Source organism: Prunus dulcis, chromosome 3 (genome assembly GCF_902201215.1).
Source record: "Prunus dulcis chromosome 3, ALMONDv2, whole genome shotgun sequence".
Classification (NCBI taxonomy): Eukaryota; Viridiplantae; Streptophyta; class Magnoliopsida; order Rosales; family Rosaceae; genus Prunus; species Prunus dulcis.
The window spans coordinates 14,040,025-14,052,244 of NC_047652.1; the positions used below are offsets into that span (position 1 = coordinate 14,040,025).

General features: G+C 34.7%; 2 protein-coding genes across 5 annotated transcripts; both read right to left on the reverse strand.

The window, feature by feature from the left end:
* Positions 1-1,521: 1,521 nt before the first annotated feature.
* On the reverse strand, positions 1,522-7,392 carry LOC117622993. Of its 4 annotated transcripts, none has more exons than XM_034353818.1 (9): positions 6,984-7,391; positions 6,095-6,140; positions 5,297-5,543; positions 4,047-4,118; positions 3,475-3,542; positions 3,186-3,339; positions 2,569-2,649; positions 2,380-2,469; positions 1,522-2,027 (listed from the first exon to the last, which is right to left on the reverse strand). In XM_034353818.1, exons 3-9 carry the CDS (start codon positions 5,540-5,542, stop codon positions 1,950-1,952), a joined length of 789 nt encoding a protein of 262 aa, XP_034209709.1. In that variant the 5' UTR covers position 5,543; positions 6,095-6,140; positions 6,984-7,391; the 3' UTR covers positions 1,522-1,949. The 4 variants fall into 4 exon arrangements, with proteins under 4 accessions (XP_034209709.1, XP_034209708.1, XP_034209710.1 ...); XM_034353817.1 differs by lacking the exon at positions 6,984-7,391 and adding an exon at positions 6,408-6,707; XM_034353819.1 differs by lacking the exon at positions 6,095-6,140 and having other exon boundaries at positions 6,984-7,392.
* Positions 7,393-8,415: 1,023 nt separating this feature from the next.
* On the reverse strand, positions 8,416-10,335 carry LOC117620521 (protein PIN-LIKES 2-like). Its single transcript, XM_034350602.1, has 2 exons — positions 10,245-10,335; positions 8,416-10,101 (listed from the first exon to the last, which is right to left on the reverse strand). The coding sequence occupies exons 1-2, from the start codon at positions 10,293-10,295 to the stop codon at positions 8,677-8,679; spliced, it is 1,476 nt and encodes a 491-aa protein (XP_034206493.1). The 5' UTR covers positions 10,296-10,335; the 3' UTR covers positions 8,416-8,676.
* Positions 10,336-12,220: the final 1,885 nt, after the last annotated feature.

The window sequence follows — 12,220 nt, forward strand, 5'->3', positions numbered from 1 at the left end:
ACCTAGTGCGGCAAAAGATTCCTACAACACCAACTCATCCAAACTTGTTCTCTCTCCTCCATGGCTTTCGAAGATACCCCAGACAACCACACCGCAGCAGCAAAATCCAGTGCTTCCAGTGCTTCAAAAACCCGAAAAAATCTTGACATGGAGCAACCAATTGTTATAGTTTGCAATGATACTTCCACTGCCCCATTCACTATACAGTTGAATGGAAAGAACTATAGCATTTGGTCGAAGATGATGTTGCTTCATGCGTCAGGCAAGGAAAAAAGAGGTTATCTGACAGGAAATGTGGCTCAAGTGAAGAAAGATGCGCGGGCTTTGATTCGTGGTGTATTGAGGACTCCATTGTTAAAGGATGGTTGATAAAAATCATGGAACCTGATTTTGTTGAATTGTTCTTAGATCTACCAACAACTAAAGATATTTGGGAGAGTACAGCCCAAATGTATTATGGCGCGTTTGATGAGTCGCAAATTTATGAATTACGGTGTAAAGCAACGTGTATTACTCAAGCATGTCGTGATATTGCATCCTACTTTGTTGAGCTCAAGAGCTTTTGGTTGGAACCAGACCATCGTTGTCCAATCAACATGAAGTGCCCTAATGATGTGAGGATCACTTAGTGGTAGTTATGAGGATTTTGAGTTATTTAAATAAAGCTCCAGGCCGAGGCATGATATTCTGAAAACTGGGACATTTGGATGTCAAAGATTAAACATATGCAGATTGGGCAGAAAATATAACAGATAGACATTCTACATCAGGTTACTTCACTTTCATTGGGGGCAATTTGGTTACATGGCGAAGTAAGAAGCATAATGTAGTGGCTCGATCTTCAGCTGAGGCAGAATATAGGGGCAGAGAACATGAAGTTTGTGAGCTTCTTTGGCTACGGATACTCCCGTCCAAAATTGGTTTTCCACCAAAGAAAGTCATGGAGCTTTATTGTGACAACCAAGCTGCGAGAGAGATAACAAATAATCCAGTTCAACATGACATAACGAAGCATGTTGAAGTGGATATGCATTATATCAAGGAGAAGCTGGTAGATAAGCTAATCGATATATCATTTGTAAAGTCAGAAAAATAGCTGGCAGATGTCCTAACGCATGTGATGTCAACAAAGGTTTTTCACTACTCACTTGACAAGTTGGGTATAAGAAATATCTACGCACAAACTTAAGGGGGAGTGTTGGCGTGAGCCATAATTCAAAGATCTTGTGATCCCTGATTTCCTAGTGTAATTCACGTTACCTAATTAGGATTCCTTGTAGTAGCTAATTATTTTTATTTGTAGGAGAAGTCAACTTATACTTGTATATATATATATATATATATATCCTCCTCTTGGAGAAATAAATAACAATCACAATTATTCAATCTTGTGTTTAATTTGAGCAAATCTCCTGTATGCACCCTATTCCTTGGATGACAAGCCAATCGAACTCATCATTGGAAAAGTTCTTTTCTGCTTAGTTTTTCCATACTTATGGTGGCTAGAGCATCGGCCCATAATAGAAAATTTACATTTGGAACTTTTTTTGTGTGTAATTTATAAACAAGATCTTGAAGGGAGCACATTAAAAGTGAAGGCGGCAATCATGTTCCTTTTGGATAAAATACATCAACTTACTATTAAAATTTACATGCAGCTTTGATTTCTAGGCTTCTCATAATTTGTATGCTGTACTTGAAAAGAAGTATGCTGTACTTGAAAAGAAAAAAGCTTATATCCAATGCTGTCTACACACGGCTTTCAGAATCATGGTAAGCAAAATGTTTGCCAGTAATCGATGCTTCGAGCACATTGTCTTGAAGTGATGATGTCACTGATCATGTTCATCTGCATTACACATAATTGCAGATCTTGATTATTGATCCGTTTCAGGGCTGTTGCAGTGATAGCAAATGATTCCACCAGCCAAGAGTGGTGGCTGAATCAATTATCGAATTTGAATCAAGCGTGATGGATATGCCAAGTCATTTTCTTCGTCGGATGTGGCAAGGGAAATTTCAGGATCCTAGTGCACATTAACCAACAAATTCAGCTGTCAATTTCAATAAGAATTAATGGTTTGCTTATTCCAGATCCACTGTATTGTTTAATGAAAAGCAATGCTTACACAGATGAACAATGTCATGCGCATACGATGATTTCTACAAATATTATATTAACTTAATACCAGAACAGAAGTGCGTAAGAGACAAAACTATGATAAGATTCATGATTTCTATGGAATTGCATTAACTTGTTACAGGCAAAAACAGGTGCACACACAGGAAGTAATAGTGGAAGTCATGGATGCTGCTCAAGTGTTTCAATAAAATGATGAAGTGAATCCGACATGGTTAATGAGTTCTTATATGACTAACCTGTTGACGCCGCTGACGTTGGATAGCAGTGAATGCTCTAACCATGATATAGATTGGGAATAGAATCCCAATCGTTCTCAACATCAGTAACTGCAGCATAATGAAGATATCAAAATGTTTCTTTTACATTTTCCTGAAGAGCATTTCATCCTTAAAAAGGAAAAAGAAAACTGCGCTAGCCAAACTTACTGTGAACAATGTCAATGAGTACTCTCCAGCTCCGCTTATTAAGAATGGAAGAGTATGGCGTAAAACCAGAAGAACCATAAACTGAAAATAAACAAATACGTAATCACATGCTGTAAAATATGGTGAAGTACAGAAGTCCAAAATACCAATTATTTGAAACTTATCACAGACTTGACATATCATTTTCTTTTGTGGCTAAAATTCAGAACACAAAAATTCTCCAATAGTTTCAAAAGAATCCCAAAGGTCATTGGGTAGCGTATTCCACCTTAGACAAAATGGCCATGTACAATTTCGAAATATGATACTGTTTGTTTTTAAGAAATTATATTCAGACTTAAAAGATCAGAAGAGAGATTCATTTATTCAAGTTTCATGATTATATGTTCTGCCAAATATAGGTTGCCCGATATAAAGACGAGAGTGTTCTGTTGAAACAAACAGATGAGGAGAACCCAATGGTTTTCTTGAATGTCATACTACGGAAAAACAAAATACTCAGCAGGAAAGATTATTTTCTTTGAGTAAGATGTCAGAAATTCTGTACCATCTCTTTTTTCCCTTACTATCAAAATGCACCTGAGAGAGAGAGAGAGAGAGAGAGAGAGAGAGATTACGATGATAGCAACTACACGGCAGCATATCAAGCTTCTTGAAGAGGGAGCTGAGTATTCATCATCAAAGTCGGTATTCATGTATTCATGATCAGCAGTAACCATTGCTATAAATTGAGGATTCTGCAGATCCCTTCTGGAAATCTCCCAATTCCCCCTAAGATGGTAACAACAATTTGAGTATAACTTTTATGATTCTCAATGAGTTTATAATTCTCAATGAGTTACAAGCGATCCTTTGTTGAAGCAAAATAGAAAACCTTGAGTGTATAATGGATAGGTAGAGAGATACCGGAAGTTCATCGGAATACCACTATAATGAAATAGAGGAGGTGGTGCTGTATAATCTGGCGTGAATTGCTGCAATTTCACAAACAGGAAAAAGGAAAGTTCTCCCAGTTTAATAAGGTCATAAAACATAACTAAAGTCTGAAACTTGTTGATGCAGAATGCATATTATTAGTTTTCCTAATTCTACTTGGATTAGTTTTCCCATCTCTTATTAGTTAATTTGTTTTCCTAATTCTTAAAGATTCCTTCTTGTTAAAAGGATCTCTTATTAGTTAATTCGCTTTCCTATTTCTTAAAGTTTACTTTTCCTTTTCCTAGATTAAAAAGGGTTTGGCCTCTATAAATAGAGTTGTTTGTAATCTTTTAAGGCAGACTTGATTAATGATAAATTTCCTTACTTTAAACTCTCTGATTCCTTCCCTTTCCCTTCGTCTCTTCGAACTCTAATTCTTCTCCTCGATCCCTTATTTCTTCTATGTTCTATTGCTAAAGTGTTTACTCTAAACTTATGGGCTGTTTACTCTAACCCTACAGGCTGTTCTACATCACATGTTCAGTAAAACAATGGCATACCTGGTGGCAAATCTCACATATTGTATCACCCTTCTCATTGCACCACCTCTGAACACATTTACGATGAGCATACTGCAAAATATGAATATCAAGTAAATAAATGACTAATATAAATCCAATTGAATACTTGCCATGGCCAGAAAGCAGGCGCCAGAGAAAGGGGAAGATAAAGAAAATAGCTGTTTTGGTAAATCCCTCTGATGTGTAATAGTACTTGATGGAATGAATAAATAAGCTACTAAAAAACAACTTGACATGACCATCTGTATCATACTCAGTAAACCATGGCCACAATCAGGAGTCCAAACTTGGTTGAGAGTTATTACTTGTGGTACGGTCTTGCTTCTTATACAATATATTCCAAATTATTCCAGAAGATTTTTCCTATGCCACTTTCAACATGTTTTGATCTGAAGTAGACATATTATCCAGAAATTAAATCAACGTCTTCAAGAATCTGGATATTATATATCTATACATATACATACATGCCCTTATAATATGATGCTTGAAAAGAAATTCAGAATTCATAAATTTGAAAATCTTAGAGTTCAAAGTGCAGTTTTCCCTGCTACTACGAAATCAGTTGACTATTTAACTCTCGTTAAAAATGATGTTCTGCTTCAAACTTGATTTGAACATTTTTTAAAGCCTAAATCAGATTACAATATCCATAAAGGAACTATATTGCGGTGTGTTCGACTGAACTCATAGAGACATGGCTTCTCAATTTTTTGGTCTGTGTTCCCAAACTTTTAATTCGGTAACATAAACCACTAATTTAAGAGGGATATTCATACTGAGGGAACTGTAATTCTAAAGTAGAAACCCAATAATTGAAGTTTGGCAAACAACATGGACCATCATCATTAAGCATATTTACAGTAATTATAAACACCATAAAATAGGAAAAGATGGGTAGCCTTGTTAGAAAATTAAATAATTGAGATTTCTGTGTAAGAATTTTGTTTATAAGCAAGGGGATGAATTTGATGAAGAGAATCAATGACGCAAGACATAAGTTTTTCAACTTTGAAGCAATATAAATGAATATTTATGAGTCTGATCAAACTAAATAAAATTGAAAAAAAGAAAAAGAAAAAGGGACTACTTGTTCGTAGAATTATGTGGGAACTGTGATTAACATCGATGCATGAGAAAGAAGTTTAGAGGAAACAAGAGATTCAGTCGAGTCTTTAAAAAGCAAACACGAGAAGAAGTTTCAACAGAAATGCCAGTGGACAACTGACCTTCAAGCTGCCACAGCAAGAACATGGTGTTTCCATGTTTGAATCATCATCCTCATCATGGCAAATCCTACACTGTACAAATTTACTAGAAGATGACCCATTCACATCTATTTTATGGGAAGAGTCCATAGTATCTTGGCTTGCTGTGAGTGTTGGGTGCTGCAACTGATATGTGCTCTCTATAACAGCTTCTAGGGTAGATTCAGTGATCAGTCGATCAACAAACAACACAAAATGATCCCCCATCCTTTAAATTACAAAAGAAAATCACTTTAGAATCATCTAAACAACCTAACTGGAATTTCAAATTTCAATTTCCACCAAAAGTTAGAACTAAAATATCACCATAACTCCGTATAATTTCAAAACAATAAACCATTAAAACAATCTAGTAAAGGAAATATAAATCTGCAACAGAAACTGAAGCCCTTAGACAAATGAAAAGAGGAAAGAACAAAGAAAATAAAATAAAAAGTATAAGAAGCAAAAAATTGTGAAAAAAATGATGAAAATGAAAAGCCAAATGTTCTGTTCTAATTGATGGGACAACTTAGGATACTGAAAGGCCACCTAAACAAATCTTGAAGCTCATACTGTTTGGTCATAAGATAAATAAAGAATCCACTTGATCAAGCAGATATTGAAAGTAATAATTTTCTCTCATTTCAACCGTCTACTCAGAACAAAAGAGCAGGAACATTAACTATCCATGCACAAAAAGACAGACCATATCTCATAGAGCGCTAAGAAATTTGCAAATGGTGCAACTAAGAAGCAAGGAAGGTTTGCGAATATCACCTCTAACACAGTCAAAAGAATGTTAGCATCGCTATAGAAACGAACCCTAGTCATCAAAAGAGAAAGAAGTGAGACAAAAATAACTGTGGAACAATATGAAACCAGATCTTCTAATCTTGAAATTCAGCTACTCGAAGACGAATATTTATATAATTTAAAGATGAAGAAAGATCCAACACAAAAATCCAAAACATTGGTTTCCTCCCTTTCACTCTGTTTTCTCAGGAATTAAAGGAATTTTCTGAAACCATTGAGCAGCCATCAATGCAACCATGAAACCTAATTATCAATGCATCAAAATAATTATCCATACATTGTGAAAACAAATACTAAAGAATGGCGAGAAGAATCCCAAAAAAGGAGGTAGAGGCAAAGGAGCAACACTCAAGCTGCATCAAGATCAATAAAGGACCATCAGGCACGAAAGGGAAAAAGGAAAGGAAAATAGGAGAGGTAAAGCCGAGCAACAAACAAAAAAGGGGAAAGATATCAAAAGTCAATGTACCTTTTTGTGAAAAAATGAGAAGCTATAATGGATAGGGATTAAAAGCAGAAAATGCAGCTGTAGGAAGTTGAACAGAATATAGTTGACAACAAAAAATTAACGACATTGAAAAGACACAAAGAAAACCCAACAGAAAAAATGCAATATAAAATTATCCAAAGAAAAAGAAAAAGAATTGATCTTTTTTATTAATTCTTTTTTTTCAAAAGAAAAAAAAGAAAACCCAGAAACCAAAAACTTGGAAGAACTGCCCAAATCAAATACAACACCAGAAATGCACAATGTGAGAGAGAGGTTAGAAAATGATATGCCCACAAAAATAAAAGAAGTTAAGTTATGATTGATTGGCATGAGAGAGAGAGAGAGAGAAGGAGGGAAGCTTACAAGAATAGGAATGGGATTCTCTGCAATGGAAGAAAGGAAGAAAGCAGCAATCTTTTGCCTTGTAGCTTGTGTATCTTGAAACGACGAAGCAAGAGATGGAGTGTTGTCGTAGTACACACCACAGTATTTCAAATTTACAACAACAATAATATTAATAAAATCACCAACACAACACCCAAAAACCCATTAGAAAGAAGGCAAGCATTTTTCTTGTTTTGGGTAGAGAAGCGAAGAAACCAAGCATTTAAGGGACATTGTACTTGTTCGCACGAGTCTGTAGAAATGGGAGAGAGTGGGACGAAGAGGGAAAGGTGAGAGAGAGAGAGAGAGATTCTAACCGCAAATGAGAAAATAACCCCACCACGCCACACTCACATCACATCCCACTCTTCCTCTTCTTCCTGCTTTCACCGATTTCCTCGTTTTCTTTTTACTTTTTAGTCATTCAATTTCTCTCTCACCATATTTTTTTTTGTCGTGTTGCTCAATTATCGTGAGTTTGGTTGCGTTAAGTTGGGGATGGTACTGAAAAAGGGTGAACAAGTGTTTGACGGGGTAGTAATAGTATTACTGAAATATCCCTCCAAATAATTTCAGCAATACGTTGACAATGTCGGTATAATATCTCACAAAATTAGGAGATTTAAGAGGTAGTTGAGTGGAAATTTTGGTCAAGCTTTCGGTGAATTTCAATGCAATTTTAATCCTATGATACCTTGCAATTTCTAGTCAATATTCCACAAGTGTGATTTGAAATTCAAAGGCAACAAAAGAAAAACGTTGCAACTGTTCCCTCCAGCAAGTTAAAGTGATTCGCATTCTTCTTTTTACCAAAGTTTTGTAGTTGACATTGCCTCCCACTGTCAAATCGATCAAAACAACATGATACTTCTAAAAAATGATAGGCCGATTAAGCCTAAAATTTATCTTGTGCTCTTGAGGTTTCATATAATTTTATAAAGTATATAAAACATGGAATGGAACAGAGAAAATATATTCTACACATTGTATTAAGATTTAAAGTTCAAAGTCTTATCTTAAGGTTCAGTGCATAAATGCCAATTGTTTTCCACCTTACATGCAAATTTTGTTTCCAAAGAAACTATTTTACAAAGTTTACATGTTACATATATGCTTTATTTTATTAATTCGTTTTTAAAATTTAAAAATAAATAAATAAATAAAGTGGAGTGAAAATTAGAGTGTAATTATCATATTTCCTCAATTTTATGTTGAGTTTTATGGCTGTTTGTTTTGTGATTGTTATACGTTGCAAGACTGAGGATGCTTTATCTCCATTTTCAGAAGGGGCCAGAAGGAAGGCACAGAAACAAATGAATACCATTAAAATCATAAGTAAAATCCTAAGTGAATTAAAATTATAAGTAAACTCATGTAATTGCAATCTATTAAAATCATGAGCAAAATCATATAATTACAAATTCGGCTGAAATCCATTACATTAAAATCATGTAATTACTACAATCTATTAAAATCTCAATTGAATACACCCCCGAAAACTGCAAGACCTTGCTACTAGAAGGCTCAAATAGCAAATAATTTCTTGAGTATATGCATGAAACATTTCGTGTGCTAACTTAAAAACTTGAAGGAGAAACACCAAATGAAACCGTTTTTCAATAGTTCGAAAGTAGTCCGTATATTGGAAAGAATTTGAGGTCCAAGCTCTATTTCAAAACAATATGTAGAAGTATACAATTATATAGACTGAAAGGGAGAAGACAGCAACAATATGCTGCCAGAAGAGGAGTGCAGAAGCCTCTCTGACTGCATAACCCCTCAAGCTTGCAACTGCTCCTAACAAGATAGCACTTGGTGTGGTGTATTGCAGCAAAAGAACGAACCGGTACAATGGATCATCATCAATCAAAATGTTCAATTTATCAGACAATAGAATCACACCAATTCCAATCAAAGGAAGTACCAAAAGCCTTGCAACAATAATCCCAATTGTAGTTCTCATTCCTAGATTTGATTCGTTTGGACCTTCAGCCAGCATGCCTCCAAGAACAAGCACAGCCGAAGGCACCATGGCCTCAGCTAGAATTTCCAAGCTGTCTGTGATGAATGAAAGGATTTGATCATCATCAAAAACCCAAGATTTCAACTTAGGAATCATGCCAATGATAATTGCCAAAAGAGAAGCAATTGTTGGGGGCTGAAGAATGCCATGAATTGGTGTCATCCCAGCAACAGACCTGATTTTCCTCACCATTCTAGGCTCTGCCAGACACTTGGTACTTCTTGGCTGACCTCCCTTCTCCTTCTCCTCCTCCTCGCCACCGAAATCCGGAATAGCGGTGTGGGAAAGTATAGAATTGCTGTTATTAAAAAGTCTTGCAATAAAGGGTGTCTTGCAATGCTCAATTTCCTTGTCTTCCATTCCAGGCCATTCAGCCTCAACAAGAAGTGGCCTAGTGAGATCATTTTCATTTCCATTTTCATTGCTGTTGCCATTGCCATTATACCCCAATTCCTCAATCTCATGATACTCCTCTTCCTCAACAACAACTTCATAAGCACTTCTACTAGATTCCAAGGTGGGCTCCATCATATGATAAACAAGTGTATAAACAAGAATAACAGAAACCCATTGGGAAAAAGATACATATGCCACACCAGCCTCAGTGCAGTCATCTTCAGTACCAAAAGGGTTATCATCACTGTGGCAAACAGAGGCCACAATTGCAAGAGGGAGATTACCTGTGTTTCCAAATGCAGTCATGATTATGGTAAATCTAAAAAATTCAGGTGGTGGCCTGCAAATTATTGCTACCAAAACCCCCAAAACACACCCAATTGTGGTACTTATAACAACATTTACAGGAATGAACCACCAATTCAGCAAGTTCTTTAAACTGATGGATGGACCAAGATTGGTGAAGATCAAGCAGGGCAAAAAGACAGCAAACACCAGCTTACTGAGAAATGTGAAAGTGGCTTTTGGGACAAGTTGGTATTTTGGGTGAGCAAGAAGTAAACCAATGGCAGCCATACAAAGGAGCTTCAATAAAGGCAGTACTGCACTTAGGAGCAAACCTCCTTTGAGAGTGTTTCCGTGCATTGAAGCAAGGGAAAAATCCATTGTTTTGTTGCCGTCAATGGAAACCCAAGAAATTCAGAAATCAGAAGAATTGAACTGAGCAAAACTTGGATCAAACACCTCTTATAAATTCAGAAATCACAAGAATTGATCACAATAAGATCTCATAACAAGTATGAAATTAAATTTATCTGACCTGTATTTTGAGATGTGGGGCTGTTTGTGACCTTCCAATTTGAAGCAATCATTTGATTGGTGGTTTGAGCTTTTATACAATTCACCTACATCAACGAATTTTCACATTAACCAATTAACCAATTAATAGCAATTAAATTAAAAAATTTCAGTACAAGCGATAGTCTAAATTATAAGGAAAAAAAGTTTTTCACATACACACGCTACTATAGTGTCATGGTAATTCAAACTCGAAATCATTAATTTGTAAATTAATGTCATTTTCCACTATGATATACCCCATCCGGTCAACCAATTCCATTATTTTAATATTCAGACAATGAGAGAGTTTAAAAAATGCATTAATTTTGGGACAACCAGAGGGTTGAAAACGAATATCCACTCATGCATAAGATTTGAAGTGTGGCATACAATCAGAGTCAGACCTTTGAAGATGATATCACATGATGCACGTGATATGTTCCATAAATAATTGTGGTGGCTATTAAAAATATATATATATATATATCTGAGATCTTTTTCATTATAAATAGAATTATTTAGTCGTATATTCATTCTTAACATTAATAATATAAATAAATTCTATACCATTTAATTTTTATAAATAATCTTAAAATATGACTGCTAGCCCTATTTAATTTAATTTTGATTATTAAATTACTTACGGGAGATTCACTATTATACCCAATATGGGGGCCCAAATTATAAAAATACCCTATATAAAATGGACTTTAGAAACACACCCAAAGCTCATTTACAACATAACAAAAAAGCTTTTAACTTCTTATAAATTACAAAACTGCCATCAATTTTTTAAAACAAGCCCAACCCCAAAATCTCATAAAAATACCCAAAGCACTCAATAGGGCATCAAAGTAATTTAATAATCAATATTAAATTCAATAAGGCTAACTATCATTTTTTGGGTTTTTTTTGGGTTTGTTTATAGGAATTCAATTGTGTAGGGTTTATTTATAATATTAATGCTAGAAATGGGTATATCACTAAATATCTCATTACTTTAATACCCTATTGAGTGTTTTGAGTTTTTTTATGAGGTTTTGAGGATGGATTTGTTTTAAAAAATTGATGATAGTTTTGTAATTTATAAGAAGTTAAAAGTCTCTTTGATATGTTGTAAGTGAGCTTTGAATGTGTTTCTAAAGTCTATTTCGTATTAAATTTTTTTTTATTTAAGCTCATATATTAAGTATAATAGTAAATCTCCTAAATTTTTTAACATCTTTTGAGAAAAATATCTTTTCCGTGAGTAGATGAGGTAGCGCTTAAAATGAACATGATACTCCAACCAAAAAAGTATAAAGTCAATAAATAGAAGCAAAAGCAATACGTAATTTGATTTTTTCAAAGCCGTGACAGTGAATCATCGGAAAAATAAAACAAAATATGTGGGGTCAAAATTAAAGGAGAGAACTGATCTGCACGTCAGCACAATTATTGGGGGCAATTGGTTTTTGTTTTGTTTTTTGTTGAAGGGGGAAATTAGTTATAATTAATATTATATACAGTTTAGTTGCTCATCAAACAATTATTTGGGGTATATTAAATATATATATATATGCATTTTTTCCATCGGATAAAATAAAGTATCAAATTAGAGAGTGTTTTTATGAGCATATTTCTTATTGAGATGAGCGATAACATATTAAACTTATATATACTACATGAATGCTAGGACTTGAACCCATAATTTTTCTTGGAGAAGCAATTACTTCAAACCACTAAACTAGTGGGTCATTTGCAAGGGACTTGTAACTTAAATGGTTAAGAACATTTACCGTTGCACTCGAGGTTCTAGATTCGTTTTCTGAGTATCATTTGTATAAATAAATAAAAAATAAAAATAGAGAGTGTTTTTCGTTTGGGTCAAAGATGTACAAGGGCCTGCTAGCCAAAAATAGTAGAAAGTCCAAAAGAATTCTATAGTGAGGGTCTTATCCAAGCCCCTTAGAAGAGT

Excerpts from the sequence above, each read along its gene's own strand:
- LOC117622993 (XM_034353819.1), bottom strand. The coding sequence starts at position 5,542 with ATGGGGGATCATTTTGTGTTGTTTGTTGATCGACTGATCACTGAATCT. Across the intron at positions 4,119-5,296 it reads CTTGCTGTGGCAGCTTGAAG|TATGCTCATCGTAAATGTGT; the intron begins GTCAGTTGTCCA and ends CATATTTTGCAG. Across the intron at positions 3,543-4,046 it reads TATGTGAGATTTGCCACCAG|CAATTCACGCCAGATTATAC; the intron begins GTATGCCATTGT and ends GTGAAATTGCAG.
- LOC117620521 (XM_034350602.1), bottom strand. The coding sequence starts at position 10,295 with ATGATTGCTTCAAATTGGAAGGTCACAAACAGCCCCACATCTCAAAAT. Across the intron at positions 10,102-10,244 it reads GCCCCACATCTCAAAATACA|GGCAACAAAACAATGGATTT; the intron begins GGTCAGATAAAT and ends GTTTCCATTGAC.